The following is a 16034-nucleotide window of genomic DNA, read 5'->3' as shown; positions in this document are numbered from 1 at the left end:
TCAGGAGAGCCCTCACAGAGAGTTAGGTATGGGTTCTAACCCACTATCTACTATTCCCTGTGGGGCTTTTGCTCTCACTCCAAAGTTCTGAGCCTCAAATTCCTCCAAAAGAAGACATCTCTTCACCCATCTCCCAGGGTCCTTTTGTAGCACGTAAGAGGTGACGGGTAAGAAACGTGACCAAGAATACGTGTATATCCACAGTGCCTGGCGTATATCTAACCAGTATCTGCTAAAACTTGAACACATCCCTAGCTGGGCACCCAAGCTGGATCTGTTTTACAAAGCATGGATGGGAGTCATGACCAGGGAGAAAGCTGGAATGACTGAAGGGCCCTTCATTCAGGGCATATAAGGAGGATTAAGTATCTCTAAGAAATCTACAGGTCATTCCTTTCCTGTCAGAGCAACAAGGATTTCTTGCTAATTAAAGTGTGTTTAGGATGACCTGTCTCGAATTACTGTACAGCTTAGAACATGTGTTGAGCTAATTATCTAGGTCTCTAATAGTAGAAGCATCTTCCCAAGATAAGTTCTATCCCTAAAAGAGTAAATTAGGGTGAGGGATCGTGGAGTGCATAGTTATATATTCCACACCGTCACTCTCCTCAACTTGGAAACACCTGCTTGTAATCCCAGGGCACGTACCTAAATTTGGTTCAGCAGACTTCATCTGAGACAGTCACAAACCAATAAAGCATCATCCCCTTATGCCCTTGTCATCTGTATCTTCATATCGCAAGTTAGTATCTCGAGAACAAACGTCTGAGTATAAATCATTTCATCCACAAGGTTCAGAGAGAGAATATAAATGTTAGAAATGAGAGCTTAAATCATTTTCCTCATCACCTTTGACAAATGAACCCAGGGAGAGCTGTATACCCCAAAACTGGTTTTTAGATCAATACACTGAAATAAAGCACTGGTTTCAATCGGAAAATTTTGATTCAAGAGCATCTGAATAAACTTCACAAACACTGTTATTGCTTGGACGAGGTTTTCCTTCTTCTGCTTCTGAGTAGCCCTGAATCCATGTCTCACAGAGCTCGTAAGGCCTGCCTAAATTTCTCAGGACATTCTGGTCAAAGAGATACACTTTAAATGTCTTCAGATCCATGAAAAAAATTTTTATAAATATGATAGTGTCATAGTCTGTTATGATTCTTTGGTACCATATTAAGGCAATTCTCTCTAGATTCCCGAAAATAACAATTCAGCAAATCAGATATCTCCTGTAACACAGGAAGACGATGTTACCCAAGGATGATTTTACCTAGATGTTTAAAATCTTTGAATCTTCAGATAATGTATATGAGAAGTTTTTTGTGTGAATGACATCATGGTACACACGTGGTAGTATTGTCACTAATACTGGCCAATTTATGCATCGCTCCAATGTGGGCAATAGTCGTTTACATTAGAATCACCTATTTAAAGACTAAACCCTTTTCAAATCATTCAATAAGCATAACCTCCCGCTATGGCGTTGCTAGAGCATCCTAGATATCTAGTTCTGGAAGAAAACTGCAGAAACCCCATTACAATCCAGATAAACTGGTTGGACCGCTAAGTGTCAGAGAAATGCAAATCAAAACTACAATGAGGTATCACCTCACACCGGTCAGAATGGCCATCACCAAAAAGTCTACAAACAATAAATGCTGGAGAGGGTGTGGAGAAAAGGAAACCCTCCTACACTGTTGGCAGTAGTGCGAGTTGATGCAGCCACTATGGAAAACAGTATGGAGGGTCCTTAAAAAGCTAAAAATAGAGTTACCATATGACCCAGCAATCCCACTCCTGGGCATATATCCAGAAAAAATGAAACCTCTAATTTGAAAAGAAACATGCACCCCAATGTTCACTGCAGCACTACTTACAACAGCCAAGACATGGAAGCAACCTAAGTGTCCATCAACAGATGAATGGATAAAGAAGAGGTGGTATAAATATACAACGGAATATTACTCAGCCATAAAAAAGAATGAAATAATGCCATCTGCAGCACCATGGATGGACCTAGAGATGATCATACTAAGTAAGTCAGACAGAGAAAGACAAATACCATACGATATTGCTTACATGTGGAATCTAAAAAAATAATACAAATGAATTTATTTACAAAACAGAAACAGACTCACAGACATAGAAAACAAACTAATGGTTACCAAAGGGGAAAGGGCAGGAGGAGGGATAAATTAGGAGTTTGCAATTAACAGATACATACTACTATACATAAAACAAATAAACAACAAGGACCTACTGTAGAGCACAGGAAACTCTACTCAATATTTTGTGATAACTTATAATGGAAAAGAATCTGAGAAAGAATTTATATATGTACATAGTATATCTATAGTATATGTAATAGAATCACTTTGCTGTACACCTGAAAGTAACACGACATTGTAAATAAACTACACTTCAATAAAAAATAAATGAAATTAAAGTTAAACAAAGATGAACTGGTTGAGGTTCAATACCCTTAGGCTAATCAAATTTGTTTCCATCCCGTCCCAAAGTCATACGCCAAGGAACCCATTAAAATTCCTCCTGATCATATGGATATTCATATAGCCTATAGATTCAATCATCTGTGTCCAAATACCACATGCCATCAAGATGTGCCTCACCCTGGAAGTTGAGGATCACTCCTGAAGCCTGTGATTTTATAAGGAGCATTGTATGATTCACCCGCTCCCCACAGGTTTCTGAGGGATTGCTAGTCAATGGACAGGGACAGGAGAGGGTTCCACTGCTTCAGCAAGTTTGCCAAACAGCAGACAGTTGTATTCTGGCTTAAACGGGTAGGTCTGCCATCCACAGAGTGCCACTGTACCTCGGAAAGGCCGTTCTCTTACTTGTAAAATACAGTAAGGCTCACCCGTGAGGTAAAAGCTTTGTCTACCATGCAGACTGGGACCCACTGTTGAGTCATGACATTAATTTTGTGTCACAACCAGATAATTAAAAAAATAAATAAAACAGAAGGGAATCAGGTAGGAAGTATCAGAAGTTATCACTCTAGGAAGAAATAAATCCTTTCTGGAAACTTTTGCTTCAGTTAAACATCTGGGTATGACATCTCATTGGATGATGGTGTAAAATGTATGTCTTACGAAGTTCAGAAGCTTCTGCGTTAGATCATGTTAGCACCGCCTTCTAGAAAAATCTAGGCAGCTTAGTGATGGTGCCGTTCTCTAACAGCAAAAACCCACAGATGCTCTAGTATTTCTCAGAGTGTTCTACAGGAGTTTAGAACTCTAGGGGAGCTTGTTAACAGGGAGAGGCAAAGCCTTACCTTAGAACTACTCTCCGTAGGAATTTCTCAACGTAAGACTGGCAATATTCAGATTCAGCCAGGACCCCAGCACCTCCCTACACAAAGTCTGAGGACTCACAGTTCTCCACCTACAGTCAAGAGCTTTTCCCCTCTTCCCTTCTTGGTCTACCTGTGGGAAGTTCCAACGATCCAATTTTCTACGCCACCACGTACTGAGCTATCACAGGCAATCCCACAAGGGACAGATCTACACCAAGCGCCACGCCCACGATGCGGGTGTCCGTTCAAGTGATGGCCGCCTCTGGCTGTGCGGGCCGACGGGTAGGCTGACCGTGAGCACTGATAGCTCCACAGTGTCTCCAGGTTCAAAATCACGGACACAGATGTTCACCAGCGTGCTGGCCAGCTGAACATCTTCCCCTCTCTCTTAAGAATCGAATTATCAATATGTCCTTCATCACGCCATGTTGCCAGCTTCCTCCACTTTCTGGTGTCTGAACAGACCTGCTCTCGTGGGCAGGGCAAGTAACCACCAAGGCCAAACATCTGATTTTCCCACCGCGTTCCCACCTTTCTCTGTAGGACTATCCTCTAAACTTTTAAAGGCAACAAAACAATTTTGTTCGTTTTTAATAGCAAGTGTTCCTGAGACAGACTGCTGTGAAGCCCTCCGTGGATGGCTACCCCATTTGCTGACTGCAAACACCAAAACTACAAACTCAAGAGGCCCCAACAGACTCACAAGAGATCATCTGCTTCACCCAGCTGACTCTCAGAGTTGCTCTGCTCGGAAACGTGCCCAGAATATTGTGGATCTCCTCACGTTGTTTATATCGTATAACATCTACAGTAAACAATACACATGACCTTTCCTCTCTTAATCACACACCTGAAGAGTAAGACCGTGGTGATGCCTTAAGGTCCCTGTTGTCACCCAGACATTTTTGGGGCATGGCCTCATAAGCAGAGGACGTGCGGGAAACTGGCAAAGCATCTCTGCAGGGAGCCCAGGTCATGGCAATTCCCGACCCACTCCCCCCACCGCCCAATACACGCCCAGCTGGAGAAACCTCCCAACCACAGAAGGGGAAACATGGCTCAAAAGGCCACCCCGGTTCCTCCACCTCCATGGAAACACCTGAAGTAGCATATGACATGTGTCCCAGGCAGCACCAGGCTGGGAGGTGATACCTACCGTTGTATGAACTGGGCCGCGTCCGCTGTGAGCCTCTGCGTGAGGTTGTCATAGGACATGGGCTGCTGGGTGATGTCACGGTTCCTCATGAGGAAGCAGTTCAGGGGCCGGAAGTAATGCAGGAAGCACAGCAGGCCGCCGAGGACCAGGGCGGCCAGGAAGAAGAGGCAGAAGAAGATGCAGGGGGGCACCTGGACGAGCCCCAGCCACCTGAGCACGGCCAGGGTCAGCAGCGTGATGGCGATGACCTGCAGGGGGAGGAAGACCAGCAGCCTTAAGGCCCTGGTGAACACGCTGCCTTCTCCCGGCTTGCAGTCCCTCAGGTTGGTCACGGGCAGCCCGTGGAAATAGTCGAAGCCATGGCTCAAGGGGTGGTGGCAGAGGTCCGTTCTGTTGTGACAGCTGGTGCCAAGGTGCCACTTCCCTGAGCAGACAAACAAACAGGTGGCATGTTTAGTCCCCACGAGCACCCCGACACGAAGGTCAGCTTCTGAGTTGCGCACGCCGGAAAGCGGCCTCTTTCTACATATTCATCAGCCAAAACCATTCTACCGTTTCCACCTCTGTTTCCAAAAACGGTAGGGTAGGAACCACTCTCTCCACCGGAAAACAAGAGGGGATTCAGTGACTGGAAAAAATACAAATAAAATGAAAGACACACACCTCACATACTTCATAGGCAGGAGACAAAACTACATAGATAAATACCAACGTTTTGGGGGGACATGTGTTTTTTTAAAAGAAATTTCCTTCAAAGGAAAGTCTTAAAACCAACTTGATTTTGTCCCTGAAATGTGAGAAGTGGAAATGAATCCATATGTAAAAACTACCCCTGAGGCATGAGGAAATCATACTCATAACTCAGTAATTATTGTAAACACCTATAAACATTTCTTATAAAATGTGAACTGTACGGGACTTTCCTGGAGGTCCAGTGGTTAAGGCTCCGCGCTCCCACTTGCAGGTGACACGGGTTCGAGCCCTGGTCGGGGAACTAAGATCCCACATGCCACGCAGTGTGGCCAAATAATAAAACAGAATAAAAATGAGGGCTTCCCTGGTGGCACAGTGGTTGAGAGTCCGCCTGCCGATGCGGGGGACGCGGGTTCGTGCCCTGGTCCTGGCAGATCCCACATGCCGCGGAGCGGCTGGGCCCGTAAGCCCTGGCCGCTTAGCCTGCGTGTCCGGAGCCTGTGCTCCGCAACGGGAGAGGCCACAACAGTGAGAGGCCCGTGTACCGCAAAAAAAATAAATAAATTAATTAAAAAAATTGAAATGTGACTGTATCACTAAATTAGGGAGTGCCTCACACAAGAGAAAAAGTGATGGTGGTTTGACAAAATGTGGGAGGAAAGAGACCGGTCATTTTGCTCCCATGAGATGTTCTAGGGTTCCTCTGATGACCTGCATAGACCCAAGTTCATCAAGTGAAAGGGGGGAAGGATTCGTTCCTACCCAGGGGATAAAATCAGTGGGAATGTCAACTGAGAAAAATTCAGACGCAATTTTAGTACTGAAACGTAAAATGTAAACCTTTATCAATGGTATGGTGTGTGTGTGTGTGTGTGTGTGTGTGTGTGTAGCTTTGCATGCTGTGTGTGTGCATGATTAGTTATCCATGTCACCATCCATCATCCATCCACCATCCATGCATGCGTCCATCCACACGCATACACATACATACATAAAGAAGGACACACATCTACACATTCAAATAGCACATAGAGACGCATGGTGTTTGAATTTAACATTGAAATAATTTCTCCCCTATTTACAGTTGTGCAAACGCTATCAGTCAGTTCATCTTCAAGAAGGCTGCTCTCATGCCCTCCCCAATTTCCCACTCACCCAGGTCCTCGCACCGCCCCCGCCCCCCCCCCCCCCCCCCCCAGCTGCCCATACCTATCAGAGCTGTGGAATAGCCTTGATTCTTCAGGAGCTTGGCGAACGTAATCTCACTGTGGGGAAGTCCTCCCGAAGAGGCGGAGAAGACGAAAACTCCCACTTGGGACCGAGATGCCATTCCTAAGCCGGGAGAAACCCACCATTAGGACAGGGGAAGCCCTAGGGCTGGGAGGTGGACCAGGGCCGCAGCGACGGAACCAGGAGGTTGGGTACCTGAGCGGATGGGATACCGGCCCGTCATGAAGGCCGCCCTGCTGGGTGTGCACAGGGGTGATGCTGCCAGGTGCTGCGTGAGCTTCACTCCCCCTCTGGCCAAGCGGTCGATATTGGGAGTCCTGGAACAAAGACTCAGGTCATTCCTCGTGACCCTGAAAAGAAAGCTTTCTCTCTGGCTTTGTGCAGTGAGTCGCTTGTCACTTATCCAGGGAAATTGCGATGGGACAGGGGGAAGGAAGGGGACACAGCATTGAGATTCAGAGTGACAGCAGAACCACACTGAGGATGAAATCATCCAGGTCTGCCCTCTCCAGGGGCCCACCCATGCCCCCCTGGGGGCTCTGAGCTGCTGATTTAGGAGAGAAGCCAAGTCCTTACAAGGGGCTGCTCTGAGAAGCGGGAGGGGCAAGGGGCAAGGTCTCTGTCCTCCGTCACCTGTGTCCCCCACCAGTTACCTCCGTGCCCCAAACGAGAAAGCTCTGGGAGCAGCCTGACTCTTCTCTTGCCAACTATAGCCAAAGAGAAGCTCCTAACCAGTTCTCACCAGGCTCTGCCGAATTTCCACATGGCGCCAGGGAGAACGGGGTGACGGCACCGTCCAGGGAAAGGGACGATGGGCTCCAGGTGCATTTACCAGGGATCGGTAACAAAGGGGTCACAGACTCCAGGGAAAAGGGACACAGCAACATGCAAACACGACATGCCGTGAGACACGCACACCCTCTGAGTGTCTTTCTTTTTTTCCGCTAAAGAAACACTCATTTATGGGCTGACTTCTAGGATGACGCCTTATGCAGGACAAGCCATCCTGCCACCTTTTATCCAGGACTGGTGTGGTCCATCACCTTAGGAAATCATGCCAGACTTCCTAGGCATTCAGAGGGGAAGTTCCTTCAGGGCTGGGTCCACGCTGGGTGACGATCCCTTATCCTCCAGTGGGAACCCCAGCGCCTGCCTCTCTGCCAGGCTGCTCATCTTCTATACTTCAGTTCTGAGCATAGATGGGACTCCCCCCACCCTGCCAGGGCCTCCTTGTCCTGTGGGAGAGGCCTGTTCCATCTGTAGGATATCAGTCCCTATCCCCCATCACGGCAGCTTCCTCCCTGTAAAGGGACGGAGTGGCTAATGGCACTCCCCTCCAAGACTTCTGCCTGTGGCGTGGGGCACGTATCTCGCTCCGTTGTGACGCCGCTGCTTCCCTGGTTCAGCGCCCACAGGCTAGTCCCGTAACAATGCATAGCTCGAAGGGGAAGATCACGGCATTGCACTGAAATGTCAAGCTGCTCGCTCATCTATTAGTTTAACTTATGCCTTTAATTCTCAACATTTCCACTTTGCTTTGGCCTTAAATTACAAGACTCTGAGAACACTGAGGCTGTCTGTATATTTGACTTAATCCCCCTAGTGCCTAGATTGGCCACTGAAAAATCTGACTATTTTGAGGTGTGATATTATAAAACGTAAAATGGAAAATGTCCTTCAGAAAGAACTGGGGAGGAAGTGATAAATTGGAATTTGGGATTAGCAGATACAGACTAGTACATATAAAATAGATAAACAACAAGGATTTAGTGTAGGGCACAGGGAACTGTAATCTTTATCTTGTAATAAACTATAATGGAAAATGGAAAAGAATCGAAAAAAAGAATATCTATATACATAAATGTATGTATAAATATATACATAGTATATATATATAAATATATACATATATATTGATAGAAAACTGAACCACTGTGCTGTACACCTGAAACCAACACAACATTGTAATCAACTATACTTCAATTAAAAATAAATAAATAAAAGAACTGGATGCTAATATGGAGGACAAGGCAGATTTAGGGTATTATTGATATGAATTCTTACTTAGGATTTTATAGCCCTGTTTTTCTTTTGGATAATTGGCAGACACTGAACCTTAAAGGCTTGACTGTGATTTTTTAATTAAGACACCTTAGTAGGAACAGTTATCTATTATCTCACTGAAGTTTAGGAATATCATATCTAATATTATATCTAATACTAATATCATATGGTATTTTAAAATAATACTTAAAATGAAAAAAAAATAAGATAAGACCTCGATAAGAAAAATTAAATTACTAACAAGGTCTGTGTCTGAAATGCCTAACAGAGAGATCTAAACTTTTCACAAAACGAAGCAAAAGGTGGGGAAGGAAACATACGTGGTCAATTAAAATTTTAAGAGAACACTGAGTGCAGATCTCATCCTTGTACGTGCTTTAAACAAAATCTAACAAACATCACAGGTCAGCATACACTCTAAAAATAACACGTGACATCTGACACACAGAATCAGGTTGGAAGTGACGTCACATTCGGTTGCACCTTGCGGGCCGGGTCCTCCTCAAAAGTGTAATTTACTTCATTTTTGTTTGCTGTGCCACACAACGATGGAACAGACGTCCTGAGACGCACGGTCATGTTGTACAGAAGAGGAGGACCTACAGCGAGTGGTGTGAACACAAATCAGACCCCGTGGCACTCAGCGGCACGTCCCTGTGAGCTTCAGCTAATTATCTGTAGCTCTTACGAGAAAATACTGGTGAATCGCACCCTCTCCTTTCATTTTGTTTGCGCTCATCACGTGTGAGGTGAAGCTCTCCACAGAACCACAGTTATGTCAACATTTCCCCATGATCACATAGAGAAAGTGCACCCCCAAGACCAATATTCCACTGTACCCTGACCGACTAATTCTAAACCCAAGAGCCCTACACCGGGGGGCCGGGGAACAAAACACCCTCCTCTGTCCGAGTCTGGTTCCCACTGTGTTTTCCCTACCATTGTAGTCACCCCTAGCCCTTGAAAAGTTCTGACACCATCAAACGTGACACGTGTCCCCAGGACATCTGTCCCCGGCCGGTGTGTCTGCCTGAGAATCCAGCACAGCCTGGCCCAGAGGTGGAAGGAAGGTACAGAAGTGACAGTGAGGGGTTGACAAGGGGGGATGGATTGGGTCCCAATGGGAACGGAGCCAGAGGCCGGAAACAGAAGACAAAACAGAAGAGGCGAACCAAAGGGAGGGAAACATGATGATGGGAAAAAAGCCACAGACTAGGGGCAAGGAAGAAAGAATTATGATGAATACCTTCCCAGTGAGCCGTCTGAGTTCATCCAACAGTGATTCGAATAGATAAGTCATCACACCTGCCTACTAACACCTGTGTGTGTCTACGTAAAGTCGTACAGGAAAGTGCGCCGTTGGGGGGCTCTGAACGTTTCCCCGTGGCCTGCGCTCTATGAGCGTGCGCTGCCCATCCCAGGACGGCAGCCTGTGAATGGAGCCCTGTGTTTACATGTCACCCAACCTGAGGGTCTTGTTTCCATAGCAGCCAGGATCCCCAATGCCAAGGTCGTCGGCCATCAGCAGGACGAAGTTGGGCGTTGACACCGCATGGCTCCGGGCCTCATAGATGAACAGCAGCAGAAGCAAAAGCGTCCTCATCTTCCTGCAAAGGGCAAGGGGAAGAGAGACATGAAGGATGCTGGCCTGAGGCGGCCCACCCGCCTTCTCTGCGACCCTCCCCTTCCTCCCAGTAGAGGACGTTCTGTCGACCCGGCCACCCCCGACGACATGGGCTGCAAAGCATCTAAGACATCACACGGCGAAGAACTGTATCCTCTCTGTCCTGTGCGTCTGTTTCCAAAACAAACACTTCTTTCTCCCTGGATAGCAGTGACCTCTCCTTTCTACCCCAAACCAAAACATAGGTTCTGTCTAGAAAAATGAAGACACAATCATCTCTTTATGGAAGGCGGGCTCTGTGTCATCAGCTGAAAGTTCTCTGCACTGAAAAAAAAACCGGGCATTTCAGGACAATCTAATTGTCAATGTCAAATCCTTTCCAAAATAGCCACGAGTTTCGGCGTAGCGGCTTTTCAAAGGGAAACACTTAGAGTTGGGCGTGATGCAAACCTTTCCAAGCTCAAGGAAGACATGGTTCACAGCCTGGGGCGGCTCTGGGTGCTAGCAGGTGGCAGCAAACGCTGTGGAGGGGAGGGAAAATCCATCCACCTTCTATGGCTGTCATCTCAACGCACACTCACCCCCCCTGCCCCGGCATTTCACCCCTTTCAAGAACAACGGGCCGGAGGACTTTGGGGGTGGACGCACACCTGAACCTCCTGCTCTGAAGCCCGTAGGAACTACCAAGTGAACACTCAGGAGAGGGACAGAACCTGCCCGCGTCTGAGCAGCCGGGGGCAGAAGCGTCCTCAGGCCTATCCCCTTGGGTGGGGTTCAACGTCCTCGGGGCCAGAACAAGGGGCCAGACCGAGGGATGCACACACCTGAGCTATCGCTCACCTCGAGAGAACTCAGAACTTAGGGAAACGAGAGGAAACCTTAGCAGAACCTGCAGCATCAGGAACTCATCGGGGGCGGGAAGGGGCCTGGGACATGCAAACCCCACGGGAGCTGTGGGGTTCCACAGGAGGCATGATGGCCACATGCAGCAGAAATCCCATGAGAGTTTCGTCGGAGCAAACAACACGGGCGCTGCTTCCAGAGGACACCTGGATGCCAACCCAGCCACCCTCACGTGGTCCTCTTCTTTTACTGCACCCCCTTGCTCTCCGTAACACGGATCCTCACCTAGAGTGGGATGTGGAAAGACAGCCCAGCCCCCAAAGATGTGCAGGCCCTCATCCCTGGAGCCCACTTGGAACGGGACGGTTCTCTGTCATGGGAGTTGTGCTGTGCCGGGACCCCTGGACCCACTCACTCGATGCCTGCAGTGCACCCTCCCACCCTGACTTGTGCCACCAAAAAGTCTCCCGACGCTGTCTCATGTCCCCTGGGGCATAAAGTCACCCCCAGTGCAGAACCACCGAGTCACCGCCGGCCCATCACCGTCTTCATCATCTGTAAAATCATCGGCGAAACCTTCGCTCCTGTATGTACACGGTGACGACTCACTCCCTTTGCTGTCATAGGCGGGCAGCTTGGCTTCTGTGGAGGGATTCGGAAGCTCCAGCCCATGTGAGAAACTGACTTTCTCCTTTGCACCCACGAGTACATCTTCAATGCTAACAGGTCACGTCCCTCGGCCATCACGTGTCCCCGTTGGTCACAGAAGCCCTTGCTTTCCTGGGCATGTAGGCAACAAGCTCAAAGAGGCTCTTCAAAGAGGACCTTAGGCTCCGAGCATTCCTTTTCGTCTTGTCTCACCTGTGACTTATCTGTCTCTGGTCCACGTGGAACATCTCTCCCCACCATCAGATGTTCCGCTCTCTGAAAAGTCATCTTGCCAGTTGCCTTTCTGAGTCCAGATCAAAGGATCCTCACCCCCAGTGCATGGATAACTTGCAGCCATACCTTTCTCTCTTGACCTACTTTCATTCTCCCCTCTCACCTCTCTGTCTCTCAAGGATCTTTTCACAAAGGCAAACTCGGCGCCCTTTGTCTAAAGATAACGAACCAGGGAAATGTGACCATTCAATGCGCTCTTCTAGAGCTCACTCTCTCTTTCCTGTCTCCCGCGTGCTCTCTTTGGTGGCCTGTCTTTGTTGGAGAGTAGAGGCATGAGGGCAGAATAAGAAGTCAAGGGTCTCGTATCAGCTCAGGCCAGCCGCTACGAGGCCTATGCCACCTCCTTGCGTGGGTGACTCATCCACATTGCACCAAGATGCCATCTCTGCGGTCGGGCAGTCAAATAAACACCTGTTTTTTTTTTTTCAGTGCAGAGAACTTTCAGCTGATGACACAGAGCCCACCTCCCATGAAAAGATGGAAAGAAAGGGTCTCCATGAAACCAAGATCCCCGCACCCCTATGTTCATCACAGCATTATTCACAATAGTCAACATACAGAGACAACCTTAGTGTCCACGCACGGATGAAGGGATAAAGACAATGTGATATAATGGAAAGCCTTGAAAAGAAAGAAATCCTGCCACTTGTGACAATATGGATGAATCTGGAGGACGTTATCCTAAAGGAAATAAGCCAATAACAGAAGCACACATACCACACGATCTCACTCACATGTAGAATCTAAATAAAGAAAGTTGAACTCATAGAAACAGAGAGTATAACTGTGGTTGCCCCGGGCAGATGGGGGGCGGTGGCACAGAAGAAATGGGGAGATATTGCTCAAAGGGTATAAGCTTCCAGTTATAAGATGAATAAGTTCTGGGAAGTAATGTGAAGCAAGGTAACTATAATTAATAACACTGGATTGTATACTTGAAATCTGCTTAAACAGTAGATCTTAAGCACTCTAGCCGTAAAAAAAAGTCTTAACTGGGTGAGGTGACCCAGGTGTTAACTAACTTGACAGTGGTAATCACTTCATAACGTATATGTCTATCAAATCACCATATATGAATATACGCAATTTTATTTGTCAATTATACCTCAACTGAGCTGGAATAAAAAGAATATCCCCTTTCCCTCCTTCTAAGAAAAAGAAAAAGAAATAAAGGGTTTCCAAAATGATAGAGTACTAGACAAATGTAAGTTGTTAGGAGTATTTTTGTCTTTCGATATCTTTGCAGCTAAAAGTCATTCACTGACACTTCAACCAAATCCGTTTCCACAAATGCTTACGACGTAAAAATTGGCTAAAAGACACTATGATGGTCTTGTGATGGTTTCATGGTTGAATGAGACACAGAATCATCCTGCAAGGCTCCAAGTGGTCAAATGAGGTATTCCATGAACCCACTAAAATAAGTGACAGATGTGGCTTCTGCAGATGAGTTTCAATCCTGGTTCCCCTGCTTCACAGTGGTGAAACCGCAGGACATTTACTTAGCCTCTTTGTCATCATTTTCTTCTGTACAATGGGGATTACTGTGAGGATAACATGCTATACTTAGCACTATGACTCAGTAAGGGGCTCATAGGTGCCAGTACTTGTTAGCTGCAGTTATCAGCAGCATTATTATAATTTTGTGTAGACTCTAATAAGTACAGTCACACAGCTTTAAATGAAGATGTGGGAGGCCAACTAACAGATGGCCCGATGACACCCCTCCTGGTACTCACATCTTGCATAATCCCCTCCCCAGGAATATGGCTGGACTTTGCAACTTGGTTCTGACTAACAGAAGATGAAAACAGTGATGTGACACCACTTCTGTGATGAGGCTGCAAACGACTATGACCTCTGTCTTTCCAGCAGACTCTACTTCTTGCTGGATTTTGATTAGCTCTCCACATTGGAGAGACCCCCCATGACGAGGAACTGAGGAAGGCCTCCAGCCAAGAGCCAGCAAGGACATGAGACTCTCACGCCACCAGCCTACAAGGAACTGAACCCTGCCCACAAGGATCTTACTGAGCCTGGAAACAGAGCTTGCCTCTGTTGAACCAGTGTTGAACCAGTGGATGAGACCACCATCCAGGCTGGTACCTTGATCCAAGGAGAGGAGCCAGCTAAGCTGTGCCTGGGTTCCTGACCCATTGAGACGGTGAGATAACAAATGTGTGTCACTTTGAGCTGCCAAGCTTGGGGGCTGTTTGTTACACAGCAGTAAATAACTAATACAAAGTGCAGTAGCTTAAGATGGGAAGTTCAGCAGTGCTGATGAGGACCTGAAAAAAGCTTTAAATGCTGGTGGCTCAGAAGGTCATGATGAATGTATTTTAAGAAGATGTTTCATTATTAATGAGTAGGAGGAATTTATATAAGTAATTTAAGATACATGGCTCAACTTTTATTTAACATAGTTTTGGAAGTCCTAGCCATGGCAATCAGAGAAGAAAAAGGAATAAAGGGAATCCAAATTGGAACAGAAGACGTACAACTGTCACTGTGTGCAGATGACATGATGCTCTACATAGAAAATCCTAAAGATGCCACCAGAAAACTACTAGAGCTCATCAAAGAATGTGGTAAAGTTGCAGGACACAAAATTAATACACAGAAATCTCTTGCATTCCTATACACTAACAATGAAAGGTCAGAAAGAGAGATTAAGGAAACAATCCCATTCACCATCGCATCAAAAAGAATACCTAGGAATAAACCTACCTAAGGAGGCAAAAGACCTGTACTCAGAAAACTATAAGATACTGATGAAAGAAATCAAAGATGACACAAACAGATGGAGAGATAGATATACCATGCTCCTGGATTAGAAGAATCAATGTTGTGAAAATGACTATACTACCCAAAGCAATCTACAGATTCAATGCAATCCCTATCCAATTATGGCATTTTTTACAGAACTACAACAAAAAATTTCACAATTTGTATGGAAACACAAAAGACCCTAAATAGCCAAAGCAATCTGGAGAAAAAAGAATGGAGCTGGAGGAATCAGGCTCCCTGACTTCAGACTATACTACAAAGCTACAGTAATCAAGACAGTGTGGTACCAGCACAAAAACAGAAACATAGATCAATGGAACAGGATAGAAAGCCCAGAGATAAACCCATGCACTTATGGTCACCTAATCTAAGACAAAGGAGGCAAGAATATACAAGGGAGAAAAGACAGTCTCTTCAATAAGTGGTGCTGTGAAAACGGGACAGCTACATGTAAAAGAATGAAATTAGAAGACTCCCTAACACCGTATACAAAAATAAACTCAAAATGGATTAAAGACTTAAATGTAAGGCCAGATACTATGAAACTCTTAGAGGAAAACATAGGCAGAACACTGTTTGACATAAATCACAGCAAGATCCTTTTTGATCCATCTCCTAGAGTAATGAAAATAAAAACAAAAATAAACAGATGGGACCTAATGAAACTTAAAAGCTTTTGCACAGCAAAGGAGACCATAAATAAAACAAAAAGACAACCCTCAGAATGGGAGAAAATATTTGCAAACAAAGCAATTGACAAGGGATCAATCTCAAAAATACACAAACAGCTCATGCAGCTCAATATCAAAATAAAACCCAAACAACCCAATCAAACAATGGGTGGAAGACCTAAATAGACATTTCTCCAAAGAAGACATGTGGATGGTCAAGAGGCATGTGAAAAGATGCTCAACATCACTAATTACTAGAGAAATGCAAATCAAAACTACAATGAGGTATCACCTCACACGAGTCAGAATGGCTATCATCAAAAAATCTACAAAAAACAAATGCTGGAGAGGGTGTGGAGAAAAGGGAACCTTCCTACACTGTTGGTGGGAATGTAAACTGGTACAGCCACTATGGAGAACAGTATGGAAGTTCCTTAAAAAACTAAAAGTAGAGCTACCATGTGACCAAGCAATCCCACTCTTGGGCATATATCTGGAGAAAACCATAATTCAGAAGGAGGCATGCACCCTAATGTTCATTGCAGCACTATCTACAATAGCCAGGACATGGAAGCAGCCTAAATGTCCACTGACAGAGGGATGGATAAAGAAGACGTGGTACATAAATAGAATGGAATATTACTCAGGCGTAAAAAGGAATGAAATAATGCCATTTGCAGTGACATGGATGGATGTAGAGAC

At 45.9% G+C, this 16034-nt stretch overlaps 1 protein-coding gene across 1 annotated transcript in view; it reads right to left on the bottom strand.

The window, feature by feature from the left end:
• Positions 1-10086, bottom strand: part of STS (steroid sulfatase) — an 86234-nt gene extending 76148 nt beyond the window's left edge. Inside the window, exons 1-4 of the mRNA XM_065900117.1 lie at positions 9932-10086; positions 6597-6718; positions 6381-6503; positions 4479-4902 (exon numbers count right to left, since the gene is read on the bottom strand). Coding sequence (XP_065756189.1) covers positions 4479-4902; positions 6381-6503; positions 6597-6718; positions 9932-10068 — 806 coding nt within the window. The 5' untranslated portion in view covers positions 10069-10086. The remainder of the gene's footprint in view (positions 1-4478; positions 4903-6380; positions 6504-6596; positions 6719-9931) is intronic.
• Positions 10087-16034: the final 5948 nt, after the last annotated feature.

This window comes from Phocoena phocoena, chromosome X, assembly GCF_963924675.1.
Source record: "Phocoena phocoena chromosome X, mPhoPho1.1, whole genome shotgun sequence".
In the NCBI taxonomy this organism is placed as follows: Eukaryota; Metazoa; Chordata; class Mammalia; order Artiodactyla; family Phocoenidae; genus Phocoena; species Phocoena phocoena.
The sequence above is the reverse complement of the archived record's forward strand: the minus strand, read 5'-3'. Positions and strand labels throughout refer to the sequence as shown.